Below are 16,367 nucleotides of genomic sequence, written 5' to 3'. Positions count from 1 at the left end.
CATTCCTCAAATTTATGAAACTCCAGAACCAAAACATAAAAAAATGTTATAAAGGACAGTAGCTATACCTGTATCATTTCAGCATATCACATGTATCTTAGGTTGAAAACATGGTTACTGAATATGTATTGTATGTTATTGATGTAATATTTTGCTCTGGTCTTTTGTTTCTAATCTAACACTTTTATTGTACATTTGCATGGTCCTCATGCAAGTTACTGTATGTGCTGTAATGAGAGTGGCAACTAAAGTGCTAACGACAATCTCCTCTCTCATTATAAACATGGATGCTGATCCATTCTGTAAAGACTTGACTTCTTTGAGAGATATTGGCATTAATGTATGCTAATCTAATTATATGGCTTTTATGTTTCTTTCTATTGCCAATTTGCCTTTCAAACATCCCATAGCCTGCACTAATTACGAACTGCTAATTGTCTTGTTAATCATTTTGGTTTATCATTGGATGTTTAAACTACACAGAAGAAGAATAAGAAGAGTAGTGCTGCAGTTACATGATTGTTTGCTAAAATGGATGACGAGGATGAGAACTGGCTGATGACTGTGGGATGTTTGGGAGCATGGAGAGGCCAGAGAGACTAGTACATTGAGCAGGAACAGAAGGTGGTATTGGAGGAAGAGCCATTCCGAGTGCTTGTTCAGCAGCATGATGTACAGACATGGTTATGGACAGCGAAGGAGAAGAGCCGAGTGCAGTGGAAGATGTGTGTTGAGGAAGAATGGCACAAAAGGACAAACTGTAGTCTTGATTCTCTGATGGCTAAGAAATTGAACCTGACGAGATGAGTATGATTACCTGTGGTTGCATGTGTGTTGAAGACTCTGAGCCTCACCCTGATGGTCATGCAAAGGATGATTCAGGCCCAGTGGGAGTGGAATATTTGGGAGAAAGTGGATCCCAGCCTTTTGGCTGATCCATATGTAGTCTCAGGCTGGGTAGAAAATAAGTTGGGTACTGTAAATCGGTGAAGGTAGGTTTCTCTCTCTAGAGGGAGCGGTCACTTCACGTCACGTGCCTAGGGACAAGACCTGTGACTTGCTTTGCTTCTCGGAGCAAGGTGCCTTTGAAAGGAGTGATTACTGGGGTGGTTGAGGTGAGCCACTGATTGAAGTTCCTTGTGTCTGACATCTGCCGTTTGGTGCGACGCAGACCCGGTGGCGAGCGTGAATAAAACTGAGAAGACATTGTCTGTCCTTTTGAAGCAGATTTTTACCTGGTAAAGTCATGTTGGGATGTGTTAGTTATCCCGTGAGAGCTTTTGTGCCGAACCCACTAAGGTGTTTCAGATGCAAAGCTTATTTGTATTATTAAGGATCCCCATTAGCGGCTGCAATTAATTTACATTTACATTTCATAACACTTTTCACAGCACATAAGTGTTTCTCTCAGGCCACTACTCTATCACATATCTACAACACAAAATCCATGTGTACTTGTAGAGTAAGTGTCTTATCATGTGTATGTGTGCTGTGCCTGTGTGTCTCTTCACACATCCCCGCTGTTCCAAAGGTTATTTTTATCTGTTTTTTAAAATCTGTTTCTACTGCTTGCATCAGTTACCTGATGTGGAATAAGTTACATGTAGCCATGGTTCTATGTAGTACTGTGCTCCTCCCATAGTCCGTTCTTGACTTGTGGATTGTGAAAGAGACGTGTGCATGTCTTCTGGGGTATGCATGGGTGTCCGAGCTGTGTGCAGTATGTTTAAAATGACACCACTAGTCCATTCAGCACGTCAAACATTCTTACAAAAACAAGGATGATCAATCTCTCCTCCACTTTGAGCCATGAGAGATTTACATGCATATTATCAATGTTAGTTTCTCCTTGCACATTTAAGAGTCAGTCGGGCTGCCCTGTTCTGAGCCAATTGTAATTTTCCGAGGTCCCTCTTGTGGCACCTGACCACACGACTGAACAGTAGTCCATGCGACAAACGGCTGTAGGACCTGCCTTGTTGAAAAGGCTGTTAGCGGCTTTATTATGGACAGACTTCTCCCCATCTTAGCTATGTTGTACATCATGTTTTGAACAAGACAGAACTTGCTCAATTTCCACATAATGTATTACAATATTTAGTTGAGGTTTAGGGTTGAGTGAATGATTTGTCCCAAAATACATGCATTTAGTTTTTAAATATGTAGGACTAACTTATTCCTTGCCACCCATTCTGAAACTAACTGCAGCTCTTTGTTAAGTGTTGCAGTGATTTCACTTGCTGTAGTAGCTGACGTGTATAGTGTTGAGTCATATGCATACATAGACACACTGGCTTTACTCAAAGTAAGGGGTCTTTCAGTCTTAAAGTAGTTGGCAATATCAGTTTTGTGATGAATGAGCCATCTGATTCAATGAATGAGCTGAGTTAGTCTTTTTGCCCAAAATGTATTAAGTGCTCCAAAGCTTTTTACTATCATTCTTTTATGTAATTTCTCTTGTTTCATAGGTGTATTCTTCTTTTTATTCGGTTTAGTCGCATGATTTCTCAATTTGTAGTACGTTTGCCAGTCGGTTGTGACTGCCAGACTTTTTACCATATAATTTTGCCTCATCCCTCTCAACCATACAATTTTTAAATTCCTCATCAAACTACAGGGATTTAATAGTTTTTCTTCATTTTCTTAATGGGGTACTAGCTAGCTAATTAGTAACTGAATAAGCAATTTTCATAAATGCGTCAAATAGCAAGCGTCTGGGTGTCTCTCTCAGTTCTTATGGCTGGTGTACTTGACGTTGGCAGGACATCTGAGTGAGGTGAGTACCAGAGTAGTTGGCAGGAGGGCAATGGAGACCAAAGAGTGTGTTGATATCGGCGGAAAAAAACGTCAATTTTGGGGGTTCCCATGTTTGATGGGGGTATCAGAAGTGCCCGGTGGCGGAGAGAGACAGGTTGAGGTTGCCAGGATCAGTAGAACAGAAGGTTGTGGTATGCTGAGTCAGTGAAGAGAGTAGAGGATAATGGGTCATGGGTGAGTAATTGCCTTATAGCCAATACAGTGATATGAATTTGTGCTTCAGTAATGTTGGCTTCTTAGCATTCATTGCAATGGTTATCAACTGGACCGCAGAAATGGAACTTAAATCACAGAAAATAGATGTGGGGGAAGCTGCAGAGAAGTACTGGTGTGTGTATGAGGTTTTCCTGCAGAAAAGTTACAAGGTGTGTTGAACAAAAGAGTCCCATCCTCCCAGGCCGTAGGCTTGGTGTAGGATCAGTTAGGTCAAAGTAGTGGAATGGGTGGTGAGTACATTTTCTTAGGAAACCGTGCCTCCGAAAGTATTCAAACCCTTTGACTGTCCACATTTTCTTACGTTACAGCCTATTTCTAAAATGGATGAAATACATTTAAAAAATCGTCAGCAATCTACACACAATACCCCATAATGACAAAGCGAAAACAGGTTTGTAGAAATGTTTGCAAATGTATAAAAAAATTCGAACAGAAATACTTTATTATGTAAGTATTCAAGCCACCCTGCCTCTGAGACTTTGAAATTGAGCTCAGGTGTATCGTTTCCATTGATCATCCTTGAGATGTTTTAGAACTTGATTGGAGTCCACCTGTGGTAAATTCAATTGATTGGATATGATTTGGAAAGAAACACACCTGTCTATATAAGGTCCCATAGTTGACAATGCATGTCAGAGCAAAAACCAAGCCATGAGATCGAAGGAATTGTCCGTGGAGCGAACGAGACAGGATTGTGTCGAGGCACAGATCTAAAGAAGAGTACCAAAGAAAGTCTGCAGCATTAAAGGTCCCCAAGAACACCGTGGCCTCCCATCATTCTAAATGGAAGAAGTTTGGAAACCACCAAGACTCTTCTAGAGCTGGCCGCCTGGCTCAAACTGAGCAATTGGGGGAGAAGGGCCTTGGTCAGGGAGGTGGCCAAGAACTTGAATGGTCACTCGACAGAGCTCTAGAGATCCTCTGTGGAGATGGGAGAACTTTGCAGAAAACAACCGTTTCTGCAGCACTCCACCAATTCAACCTTTATGGTAGAGTGGCCAGAAGGAAGCCAACTCTCAATAAAAGGCACATGACACCCTGTCCTTTCTTACGTTGGCCTCCAGACCGTAGTCGGGATGGCTCAGGGTAATGTTCATTTGCTAGCTCCAGGTCCTGAGAAATGTACGATGCTCGTGATGGAGCCAACTGGTATTCCAAATTCAGGATCTTATTGCTAAATGTGTTGGTCTTGAATTCCACGAAGTAGTTGACATATTTAAACTTGCACATCAATGATGTAGTTGAATTAGAAATAAAATGGCGAAGCTAACGAGCAAACCACAACAATTGCATCGAAAACGAAAGTTAATTACTACTTACCCATAATGCACTTGAGTGTTTAAACTATACCCTCACTTTTCTCAACAAGCCCGCTTGGAGTTTGCCAAAAGGCACCTAAAGAATCTCAGACCATGAGAAGCAAGATTCTATGGTCTGTATGAAACAGGGGTTGAATTCTTTGGCTTGAATGCCAGCGTCAGCGTCTGGAGGAAACCCTAGCACCATCCCTATGTGATACATGTTGGTGTGTGCATGCATCTCTCGCTGTGGGGATGTTTTTTAGCGGCAGGGACTGGGAGACTAGTCAGGATAAAGGGAAAGGGGAACAGAGCAAAGTACGAAGAGTTCTTGCTGAAAACCTGCTCCAGGCGCTCAGGACCACACACTGGGGACCGGTTCACCTTCCAACAAGACAACGACCCTAAGCCGCCACAACAGCCAAGACAGCGCAGGAGTGGCTTCGGGACAGGTCTCTCTTCTGAACGTCCCTTGAGCCAGACCGACCGGAACGGACAACCGTGAAGCTCACGGATCGAACATCCCTGGAGAGACCTAAAATAGCTGTGCAGCAAACGCAGAGAAGAATGGGAGACTCCCCGAAATACAGGTGTGCCAAGCTTGTAGCGTCATACCCAGAAAGACTCGATGCTGACAAAGATGCTTCAACAAAGTACTGAATAAAGGGTATGAATACTTATGTGAAAGTAACATTTCAGTGTTTTTTTTATTTGATAAATTAGCAACAATTTCTAAACCGGTTTTTGCTTTGACATTATTGAATAGGAAAAGAATAACAATGACTCAATTTTAAAATAAGGCTATAAAGTCACGAAATGTGCAAAGTCAAGGTCTGAATATTTCCGAAGGCACTGTAGTGTAGGGTTAGTTGGTCGTGCATTCCCCTCCTTTCCCCTTTATTTTTTTTACAAACAAAAAGTGTAGTAAAGCCATTATACAGAAGAAAATAAAGATGTTGAGGTAGAATAATGGCTAGTCTCTAGTGGACAGACGATGCAAACATCATCTGACCAATTATGCAAGACTTATTTTCTGGGATAACCAAGATTATATTTTTTCTCAATCGCGTACTAGCAATTTTTGGATCTGTGTTCGAATCTATAGCAGAACCGCAATGCTCAAATATATTTACAGAACTTCTGATCATTTTCTGGCCTTAGAACCTGACTTGCAAATCCTAGAACACCTTTTGAATTAAATAGAAATGCCGTCCATGAATACAAAAAACTGTTAAGTGTTCCGTTTTTAACTGGTGTGAAATGGCTAGCTAGTTAGCGGGGTGCGCAATAATAGCATTTCAATCGGTGATGTCACTCGCTCTGAGACCTTGAAGTAGTTGTTCCCCCTGCTCTATAAGAGCCGTGGCTTTTGTGGAGCGATGGTGAACGGTGCTTCGAGGGTGACTGTTGACGATGTGTCGAGAGGTCCCTGGTTCGAGGTGAGGAGCGGACGGAAGCAATACTGTTACACTTCACAGAATATAATACATGTTTTCATCATAGTAGAAAAATGTGTGCAACTGTTTCCAGCAATCAGTATATGCGCAAGAATTCTAAATCACCCCATCAGTGTCCTACCATGTACAATATATGGAAACATGTACGCAATGACTGTATACTTTTTTATTTTAGTTTTTGCAATATTGCGGACATGCAGAGATACAAGTAACCCAACTGCATTGTTTGCAAGTAACTTTGGGTTACTCCTAAGTCCGCATCATTGGCAACTTCCATTTATAGTTTTGCTTTGGTGTGGATTGAAGTCTATACATTCATATCAGTTTGGCTCCTCATTGTATTAGCCTTTCCTTATGTCTATTGTGGTTAGTGTTTCTTTGCACCAATGGATAGTCTACAAAACAATGAGAAACCTGCCTTTGTATTGAACACATGGAATTGGATTGTAGTGCCGATGAATGAATCTGCTTATTTTGTATTTTTCTTTTATAATGAATATATTTTGATTAGATGTGGTGACAATTTTGGGTGAAAATATCCATAAAAAGAGAGTTATTGTCCATAATTCTTCTTCTAGATAGCTGTACTGTAGTGGTCTGGTGTAGCTGGTGTAGAGGAGTCAGGCGCAGGACAGCAGAGATGAGTAACACAAGTAACTTACTCAAAATTCCAATAACATGTCGTAACACCTAGCCCACAATAACGGACCGAACATACAAAAACAATCACGCACCAAAAACCATGGGGAAAACAGAGGAAACATTATGAAGGTAGAAACAAGTGGTGCTTCCCGGAGGACAGCAAAAGCTGATGGGGAAAATGACGAAGGTATGCGCTTTCAGGCTATTCACTCACAAATATTCAATACAATATCCAGTATTAATCAAATTCATATAATCCATTCCATAAAATAAATGCTATKATTTTCTTTACTGTTTTCCTAAAGGGGTGCCTGCATCTCACAYAATGGCAGAGCATGACCTTGCTGCCATGGACAAGTACAAGGATATCATAATGAAGGTGGCAAAGAGTAATGCAGTGGACCCAGCTGTCATCTGTGGCATCATCTCAAGAGAGTCCCGGGCTGGGACAGGACTGGACAAGCACGGCAGGGMGGACAATGGCAAGGCCTTCGGACTTATGCAGGTAGGCACATGTTTYAGGSAATAAGCAGTGGCTTCATATTTAATTGAAATTGTATCTTATTTATTCCCTTCCTGAGGTCAAACGTTGACATTATATTTGATCATTGAAATCAAATTGTATTTGTCACACACGTGTTTAGCAGATGTTATTGCTGGTGTAGTGAAATGCTTGTGTTTCTAGCTCCAACAGTGCAGTAATATCAAACAATACACACAATCTTAAGTAAAGGAATGAAATTACGAATATATAAATATTTGGACGAGCAATGTCTGAGCGGCATAGACTAAGATACAGTAGAATAGGATAGAATACAGTATATACATATGAGTAATGCAAAATATGTAAACATTATTAAAGTGACTGGTGTTCCAATTATTAAAATGACCAGTGATTTCAAGGCAATGTATATAGGGCAGCAGCCTCTAATGTGCTAGTGATGGCCTTGAAATGGAAGCAGTTTTTCAGTCTCGGCCCCAGCTTTGATGCACCTGTACTGACCTCGCCTTCTGGAAGATAGCGGTGTGAACAGGCAGTGGCTCGGGTGGTTGTTGTCCTTGATGATCTTTTTGGCCTTCCTGTGACATCGGGTGCTGTAGGTGTCCTGGAGGGCAGGTAGTTTGCCCCCGATGATGTGTTGGGCAGACCACACCACTCTCTGGAGAGCCCTGCGTTTGCGGGCAGTGCATTTGCCGTACCAGGCGGTGATACAGCCCGACAGGATGCTCTCAATTGTGCATCTGTAAAAGTTGGAAGGTTTTAGGTGCCAAGATTAATTTCTTCAGCCTCCTGTGGTTGAAGAGGCACTGTTGCACCTTCTTCACCACACTGTCTGTGTGGCTGGACCATTTCAGTTTGTCAGTGATGTGTACGCCGAGGAACTTGAAGCTTTCCACCTTCTCCACTGCTGTCCTGTCAATGTGGATAGGGGGGTGCTCCCTCTGCTGTTTCCTGAAGTCCACGATCAGTTCCTTTGTTTTGTTGACGTTGGGTGATAAGTTATTTTCCTGGCACCACACCCCCAGGGTCCTTCCCACCTCCCTGTAGGCTGTCTTGTCATTGTTGGTAATCAGGCCTACTACGGTTGCGTCATCTGCAAACTTGATGATTGAGTTGGAGGCATGCGTGGCCACGCAGTCATGGGTGAACAGGGWGTACAGGGGGCTGAGCACGCATCCTTGTGGGGCACCAGTGTTGAGGATCAGCGAAGTGGAGGTGTTGTTTCCTACCTCCACCACCTGGGTGCGGCCGTCAGGAAGTCCAGGACCCAGTTGCACAGGGCGGGGTTCAGACCCAGGGCCTCGCTTAATGATGAGCTTGGAGGGTACTATGGTGTCGAATAATGAGCAATAGTCAATGAACCAGATTCTAACATAGGTATTCCTTTTGTCCAGATGGTATAGGCAGTGTGCAATGCGATGGCGATGGCATCGTCTGTGGATCTATTGGGGCGGTAAGCAAATGGAAGTGGGTCTAGAGTGTCAGGTAAGGTAGAGGTGATATGATCCTTAGCTAGTCTCTCAAAGCACTTCATGATAACAGAAGTGAGTGCTACGGGCGGGAGTCATTTAGTTCAGTTATCTTTGCGTTCTTGGGTACAGGACAGGTGGTAGACATCTTGAAGCTGTGGGACAACAGACTGGGAAAGAGAGATATTGAATATGTCTCGTAAACACTCCAGCAGCTGGCCTGCGCGTATCCTAAGGACGTGGCTAGGGATGCCGTCTGGGGCGGCAGACTTGCAAGGTAACAGGCTTAAATGCTACTAGTCGGCCACGAGAAGGAGAGCCACAGTCCTTGGTAGCGGGCCCGTCGGTGACACTGTTATCCTCAGTGGTGAAAAAGGTGTTTAGCTTGTCCGGAAGCAAGACGTTGTTGTCTGCGACGTGGTGGTTTCCCTTTGTAGTCGTTATTGTCTGTAGACCCTGCCACATACATCTTGTGCATGAGCCGTTGAATTGCGACTCACACTTTGTCTCGTCTGATGTTTTACCTGTTTATATTCGGCCATATTCCGAGCACCTTGCCAGGGTTAATGCAAAGTTTGTGCTTTCAGTTTTGTGGAAGCGCCATCTATCCAGTTTCTGGTTAGGTAGATTTTAATAGTCACAGTGGGAACAATATCTCCTATACACTTCCTGATAAACTCAGTCACCGTATCAGTGTATTCGTCTATGTTGTTCTCGAGGCTACCCGGAACATATCCATCCGTCCGCGTATCAAAAACAATCTTGAGCGTGGATTCCGTTGGTCAGACAGGCATTGAATAGTCCTTAGCACAGGTACTTCCTGTTTGAGTTTCTGCTATAGGAAACATGCATTCGTGACGCGCCACAAGCCTTGGTGATTTCTGTAAAAATATCACACATTTTTTACACAGATTGACACTACCTCAGCCCGAGCGGTGACGGGCACACCAAAAGGGGGAAATGGAACAGTGAGGAGGCATTCCACAAGGCAGCTGAAATTCTGATTGAGTTCATCAAAAATCCATAAGAAATTTAGTTTATGGACCAAGAGCAGCAACTGAGAGTAATACTCTTTTTTTCTTTGGTTTTTTATAGAAAATAATGAATATAACTGTTTTCAAATTGACTATGCAACTATTGCAATATGTTGTTTACCCAAGGGGGAATTGCAAGCCTACATAAGGGAGAAGACTGTGTAGAGTTCATCATGAAAGGAAGGTGGACGCCCATACACTGGAGTGGACTACTCCAATGATGTTTGGTTGCCAGAGCTAGCTGGTTCTAACCGCCATGGTTATGCTTGAAACAAGTACATACTGTTTATAAACCATTATACACATGTTGAAAATGAAAATACACCAAATAATAATAACTGTGTGGTTAAACTTCAAAAACCGTCTCATCCGAAGTTCTTGTTTAGGGTTAAAATTTTCAGCAACTCCTTATGGGTTCATACCAACAGTCTCAAATTCAGTTTATTTAAAAAATGCTGATGCTATATGTACGAAAATCAAAAATTCTAGTTCATTTTATATACGTCTATTTTTTCCCTATTTAGCAAAACCTTGACATTAAAGTAGCAGCTGATGTACGTGGGAGCCTGCAGTGGGAGGGAGGGTATCATCATTTTATCAGTATTAAATTGTACTTTCATCAAGTAACTTTTCATAAAGTAAAAGGTTTCCTTATCTTGAGTATATATTTTTGTGGGTTGATTTACTTATAAAACACAAGAAATTTACGAATAATTATATACATGTACAAAGTGTCATTGATATGTCACATTGTCAAACTCTAATGAGGTTGGCCTGTGTCTTTTAAAATGTTTTGTATGCTTTGGCCTACAGTTTCTGCTGTTGTCCTGGCAACCAAATAGCCTCGAGGGATCGGAATGGGCCACTGCAGTTGTTGGTCTGCGGGAGCACGCCATTTGGAGGAGCAGTGGGATGGCTGAAAAACAAAGTTTCTTAAATGTTCCATAGAGGCTTTGGAAGAAAACCTGTCGTAGGCAAATACCACCTCATCGTTGATAACTGGCATGCTTAAGTATTCTACTTGTCACTGAATTAAAAAAAAATTCATTGCCAAACTCTGCTGTTAAAGTAAAAACAGGTTTTCTGTGGAAAGTCTAATCTTCTCTGCAGGATTGTTACCCTAATTTTGCCAGTTAAATAGCTCAGTGGGTTCTACAGCATGGTTATGGTACAAAATAATAACTTATTAAACCTTTATGGCACATGATAAAATTATGATACACACTTCAAAACAGTTTCTTCTGTAGTTGATCTTTCAGCCACGTTGTCATGCCGCAAATATAATTTAAACGTTTCTTATTTTCTGACACTTTTGGGTTGATGTGTTTTTCGTTGACTTCTTGGTGGGACTTGTAGCAATATTGATGGTTACTCATATTGATGTTAGACAGAACAGAAACCAGGTTGTTACTTATTATATAATGTGCTGCTTGACAACTATGCCTAGTAAAAGTTGCTTAACTATAATTTTGTCTTCGGATTACACACAAAGGCATATTGAAACATGGTGACAGCGGGTTGACTCAAAAGAACTGGATTTCATCAGGTTTTTTTCAGATGACATGATCCCAAACACCCCCGGCACGAAGGATGGGCTTCGTAAGAAGCATTTCAAGGTCCTGGAGTGGCCTTAAGCAGTCCAGATCCAACCTAATAGAAAATCTTCGAGGAGTTTAAAGTCCGTGTTGCCCACACAGCCCCAAAACCTCATGCTCTAGAAGGAGATCTGCATGGAGGAATGGGCCAAAATACAGCAACAGTGGTGTGAAACATGTGAAAGACTTACAGAAACGTTTTGACCTCTGTCATTGCGAACAGAGGACGTTTAGACTCACGACAGTCTGTGTGGCTGGACCATTTCAGTTTCAGTGATGTGTACGCCGAGGAACTTGAAGCTTTCCACCTTCTCACTGCTGTCCGTCATGTGGATAGGGGGGTGCTCCCTCTGCTCCTGAAGTCCACGATCAGCTCTTTGTTTTGTTGACGTTGTGGTGATATATTTTTCCTGGCACCACACCCCCAGGGTCCTTCCCATTCCTGTAGGCTGCTTTGTCATTGTTGGTAATCAGGCCTACTACGTTGTCGTCACTGCAAACTTAGATTAGTTGGAGGGGCATGGCCCGCAGTCATGGGTGAACAGGGGTGTACAGGGGGCTGAGCACGCATCCTTGTGGGCCCTGTTGAGTCGACCGTAGAAGATAGTTTGTTTCACATCCCACTGGGTGCGGCCGTCCAGGACCAGGACTTGACAGGGCGGGGTTAGCACCAGCTCTGGCTTAATGATGGAGCTTGGAGGGTACTATGTGTTGAAAGTGAGCAATAGTCAATGAACCAGATTCTCCATAGGTATTCCTCTTGTCCAGATGGTATAGGCAGTGTGGCAATGGATGGGATGGCATCGTCTGTGGATCTATTGGGGCGGTAAGCAAATGAAGTGGGTCTAGAGTGTCAGGTAAGGTAGAGGTGATATGATCCTTAGCTAGTCTCTCAAAGCACTTCATGATAACAGAAGTGAGTGCTACGGGCGGGAGTCATTTAGTTCAGTTATCTTTGCGTTCTTGGGTACAGGAACAGTGGTAGACATCTTGAAGCATGTGGGGACAACAGACTGGGAAAGAGAGAGATTGAATATGTCCGTCACTCACTCAGCTAGCTGGTCTGGCGTGTCTTAAGGACGCGTGGGATGCGTCTGGGGGCGGCAGACTTGCGAGGGCTAACGCGCTTAAATGATTTACTCACGTCGGCCACGGAGAAGGAGAGTCCACAGTCCTTGGTAGCGGGCCGCGTCGGTGACACTGTTATCCTCAGTGGGTGAAAAAGGTGTTTAGTTGGTCCGGAAGCAAGACGTTGTTGCTGTGACGTGGCTGGTTTTCTTTTGTAGTCCTTTATTGTCTGTAGCCCTGCCAACATACATCTTGTGCATGAGCCGTTGAATTGCGACTCCACTTTGTCTTGTACTGATGTTTTACCTGTTTAATGAGGTTGCTGTGTTTTAAAATGTTTGTATGCTTGGCCTTACAGTTTCTGCTGTTGTCCTGGCAACCAATAGCCCTCGTAGGGATCGGAACGGCCACTGCAGTTGTTGGTGCGGGAGCAAGCCAGTTGGTCGTTGATCAACACACAAAGCAATTGAAACATGGTGACAGCGGTACTCAAAAGCTGGATCTCATCGATTAAATGAAGAATCATCCCAGGCGGCAGTTTGAAAAAGTGCAGCGTTTACAAGCTAGTCATCACGCCGATCGTCTACGTTAGCTGGCTATCGTGAGTGACTTTATATGCTAAAAGCTAGCTGGCTATTGGATACAACGCAGATCGTGAGTTGCTAACATTCATTCTACAAATAAATCGGCCATGAAAATGCACTGAAACCTCCGGTGAAAATAGACTTTGATGATTGCAATTTAGCAACTGACCTGGAAAAGTGGAAAGAGAAATTCAATTTGTACATGGCTCTTACAATGTAGAAAAACCTGAGGATTACAAAGTTGTAACGGCTTTCGTCGTGGAAGGAGAGACAAGCGAGCGTGGTTAGTGTTTCATCTTATTTAATAAATAACAAAAAACAACACCTTCAAATACAAAAGTGAAACCAAAAACAGTTCTATCTGGTGGCAGACCCAAAGACTGAAGACAACCACCCACAAAACACAATAGAACACAGGCTACCTAATATGGTTCCAATCAGAGACAATGACTAACACTGCCTCTGATTGAGAACCATATCAGGCCAAACGAGAAACCCACATAGAAACAGAAACATAGATATACCACCAACTAACGCCTGACCACACTAAAACAAAGAAAATACAAAAGAACTATGGTCAGAACGTACAGTTCCCCCAAGGTGCAGACTCCGCCGCAAAAGAACCTATAGGGAGGGTCTGGGTGGGCATATGGCGGCTCTGGCGCTGGACGGGACCCCACTCCACCATAGTTTATAGCCTCTTCTGTGACCTCCTAGGAACGGCGACCCTCGCCGCCGACCCTGGCCTGGGAACCCTAATAAATGGGCCCACAGGACTGAGGGACCTCCTGACTGAAGGACCCTTGGACTGGAAAAAACCTGCCTCCGGAATGAGGGCAGCTCCGGACTGAGGGCAGCTCCGGACTGAGAGGGTAGCCTCGACTGAGGGGTAGCTCAGGGATGAGGGGTAGCTCAGGACTGTGGGGCAGCTCAGGACTGAGGGGTAGTCCAGGACTGGGCGGCCACTCTGGTGGTCCTGACTGGCGGCGCCGTTGGGCGCTCCTGACTGAGGTGCTTGGCAGCTCCTGAGTGGACGGGTGGCTCTGGGGGCTCCGCTTTGACTGCGGGTGCTCTGGCGGCTCCTGATTGGCGGACGGGCTGCTCCTGACTGGCGGGCGTCCTGACTGGCGGCGGCTCTGGCGCTCCTGACTGACTGACGCTCTAGAGGCTCAGGACAGACGGGCTCTTGGCCTGCTGAGCGCACCTTAGGCCTGGTGCGTGGTGCCGGAACTGGTGGTACCGGGCTGGGAACACGCACCTCTGGGCGAGTGCGGGGAGCAGGAACAGGGCATACTGGATTCTGGAGGCGCACAGTAGGCCTGGTGCATGGTGCCGGAACTGGTGGTACCGGACTGGGAACAGGAGCAGGAACAGAACACCCCGGGTTGTGAAGGTACTCTGGAGACCTGGTGTGTATAGCCGGCATCAATTGTTCCGGAACTTTAACACATGTTTCAGGATGAGTACTATGAACTGACACAGGTGGCATCAGACAGCTAACACGCTCCTCAGGGCTAATGCCGTGCATACTCCGCCAAACCAACAGCTCTCTCTCTTCACTCTCCTCCAATTTCATCAACAACTCCTCGAATATCTCATAATCTCCCCTCCATTCACTCTCCTCCAATCTGTCCAATAACTCCTCAACATTCTCAGACTCACACCTCAACTTCGCGACTGCTCTGGTTCCATCCTCGGCTCCTTACGGTAAGCACGGGAAGTTGGCTCAGGTCTGACTCCTGACTCTGCCACACTCCCCGTGTGCCCCCCCAAGAAATTTTTGGGGCTGCCTCTCGGGCTTCCAGCCGTGCTGCCGAGCTAGCTCCTCATAATGCCGCCTCTCGGCTTTCGCTGCCTCCAGCTCTGCCTTGGGGCGGCGATATTCACCCGGCTGTGCTCGTGGTACCTTGCCGTCTAATATTTCCTCCCATGTCCAGGAGTCCTGAGATTTAGGTCGCTGCTGCTGCCGCTGCTGCTGCCTGTTACCACGCTGCTTGGTCCTTTTTTGGTGGGTGGTTCTGTAACGATAGTCTTCGTCCTCCTCATCGGAGGAGTAGGAAATGTCGGACCAATACGCAGCATGGTGAGTATTCATATTTATTCGAATACTTTTCATCAAGAACGAAAACAATAAACTGAACAAAATAAACGAAGACGCAACAGTCCCAAAATAGTGAACACTAAACATAGGAACACACGAACAGGAACATAGATAATACCCACCCAACTCACGCCCTGACCACACTAAAACAAAGAAAATACAAAAGAACTATGGTCAGAATGTGACAAAAGTGAAGCTACTGTATTATCTCATTGGGGGAAAAGGTAGAGAGATTTGTGAGACCCTATGTGTGGGCAATACAAAAGACAATCTCACTGTTGAGGAAGTAATTGCAGCACTGGATGCATTTTGTGATCCCAAGAAAAATGAAACAATTGAGAGAGAATTTCTTTCATGCCAAGTCAGGGCCGAGATGAGAGTTTAGACAAATATCTCACTGAATTGAGGACTCTAGTGGCCACCTGCAACTTTGGAGTAATCACAGACTCTCTTATCAGGGACAGGATTGTGTGTGGCACGTGTGACCCACACTTAAGAGAGCGCTTTCTCAGAGAGACTGATCTCAGTTTAGAGAAATGCATTCAGATTGAAAGAGCTGCAGAACTGTCCAGACAGAGAGCTAAAGACATAAATGTGCAGGGCCCTGTAGCAGTGCATGCAGTAACACCGAAAGATAGACCGAGAGNACTGCATGCTTAAAGTATTCTACTTGTCAACTGAATTAAAAAAAAATCCATTGCAACTCTGCTGTTAAGAAAAACAGGTTTTCTGTAGGAAAGTCTAATCTTCTCTGAGGATTGTTCCCTAATTTTGCAGTTGAAATGAGCTCGGTGGTTCTACAGGCATGGTTATGGTAAAAAAATAATAACTTATTAACCTTTTATGGACATGTTGAAAATTATGACTACACAACTTCAAACAGTTTCTTCTGTAGTTGAATCTTTCAGCAACTTGTCATTGCGCAATATAATTAAACGTTTCTTATTTTCTGACCTTTTGGGTTGGATGTGTTTTTAGTTGACTGTCTTGGTGGGACTTGTAGCAATATTGATGTTACTCATATTGATGTTAGACAGGAAACAGAAACCAGTTGTTACTTACTTTATTAATGTGCTGCTTGACAACATGCCTAGTAAAGTTTGCTTAACTATATATCTTTGTCTGTCGTGATTACAACACAAAGCATATTGAAACGCGGTACTCAAAGAACCTGGGTCTCATCGATGTAAATTAAGAATACATCCCGGTCGGCAGTTTGAAGAAGTGCAGCGTTTAGTCATCATAATTTAGCACTGACCTGGAAAAGATGTAAAGAGAAATTCAATTTGTACATGGCTCTTACAGTGATAGATAAACCTGAGGATTACAAAGTGAAGCTACTGTATTATCTCATTGGGGGAAAAGGTAGAGAGATTTGTGAGACCCTATGTGTGGGCAGTACAAAAACAATCTCTCTGTTGAGGAAGTAATTGCAGCACTGGATGCATTTTGTGATCCCAAGAAAAATGAAACAATTGAGAAAGAATTTTTTCATGCCAAGTCAGGGCCGAGATGAGAGTTTAGACAAATATCTCACTGAATTGAGGACTCTAGTGGCCACCTGCAACTTTGGAGTAATCACAG

The 16,367-nt window shown here is 43.9% G+C and overlaps 1 protein-coding gene across 1 annotated transcript in view; it reads left to right on the top strand.

Annotated features, from left to right (window-relative positions):
* Positions 1–6,550: 6,550 nt before the first annotated feature.
* The window catches only part of LOC111963197 (lysozyme g-like), a 73,701-nt gene continuing 63,884 nt past the window's right edge, over positions 6,551–16,367 (top strand). Inside the window, exons 1-2 of the mRNA XM_023986488.2 lie at positions 6,551–6,617; positions 6,736–6,935. Coding sequence (XP_023842256.1) covers positions 6,554–6,617; positions 6,736–6,935 — 264 coding nt within the window. The 5' untranslated portion in view covers positions 6,551–6,553. The remainder of the gene's footprint in view (positions 6,618–6,735; positions 6,936–16,367) is intronic.

Source organism: Salvelinus sp. IW2-2015, linkage group LG4q.2 (assembly GCF_002910315.2).
Source record: "Salvelinus sp. IW2-2015 linkage group LG4q.2, ASM291031v2, whole genome shotgun sequence".
Taxonomy (NCBI): domain Eukaryota; kingdom Metazoa; phylum Chordata; class Actinopteri; order Salmoniformes; family Salmonidae; genus Salvelinus; species Salvelinus sp. IW2-2015.
The sequence above is the reverse complement of the archived record's forward strand: the minus strand, read 5'-3'. Positions and strand labels throughout refer to the sequence as shown.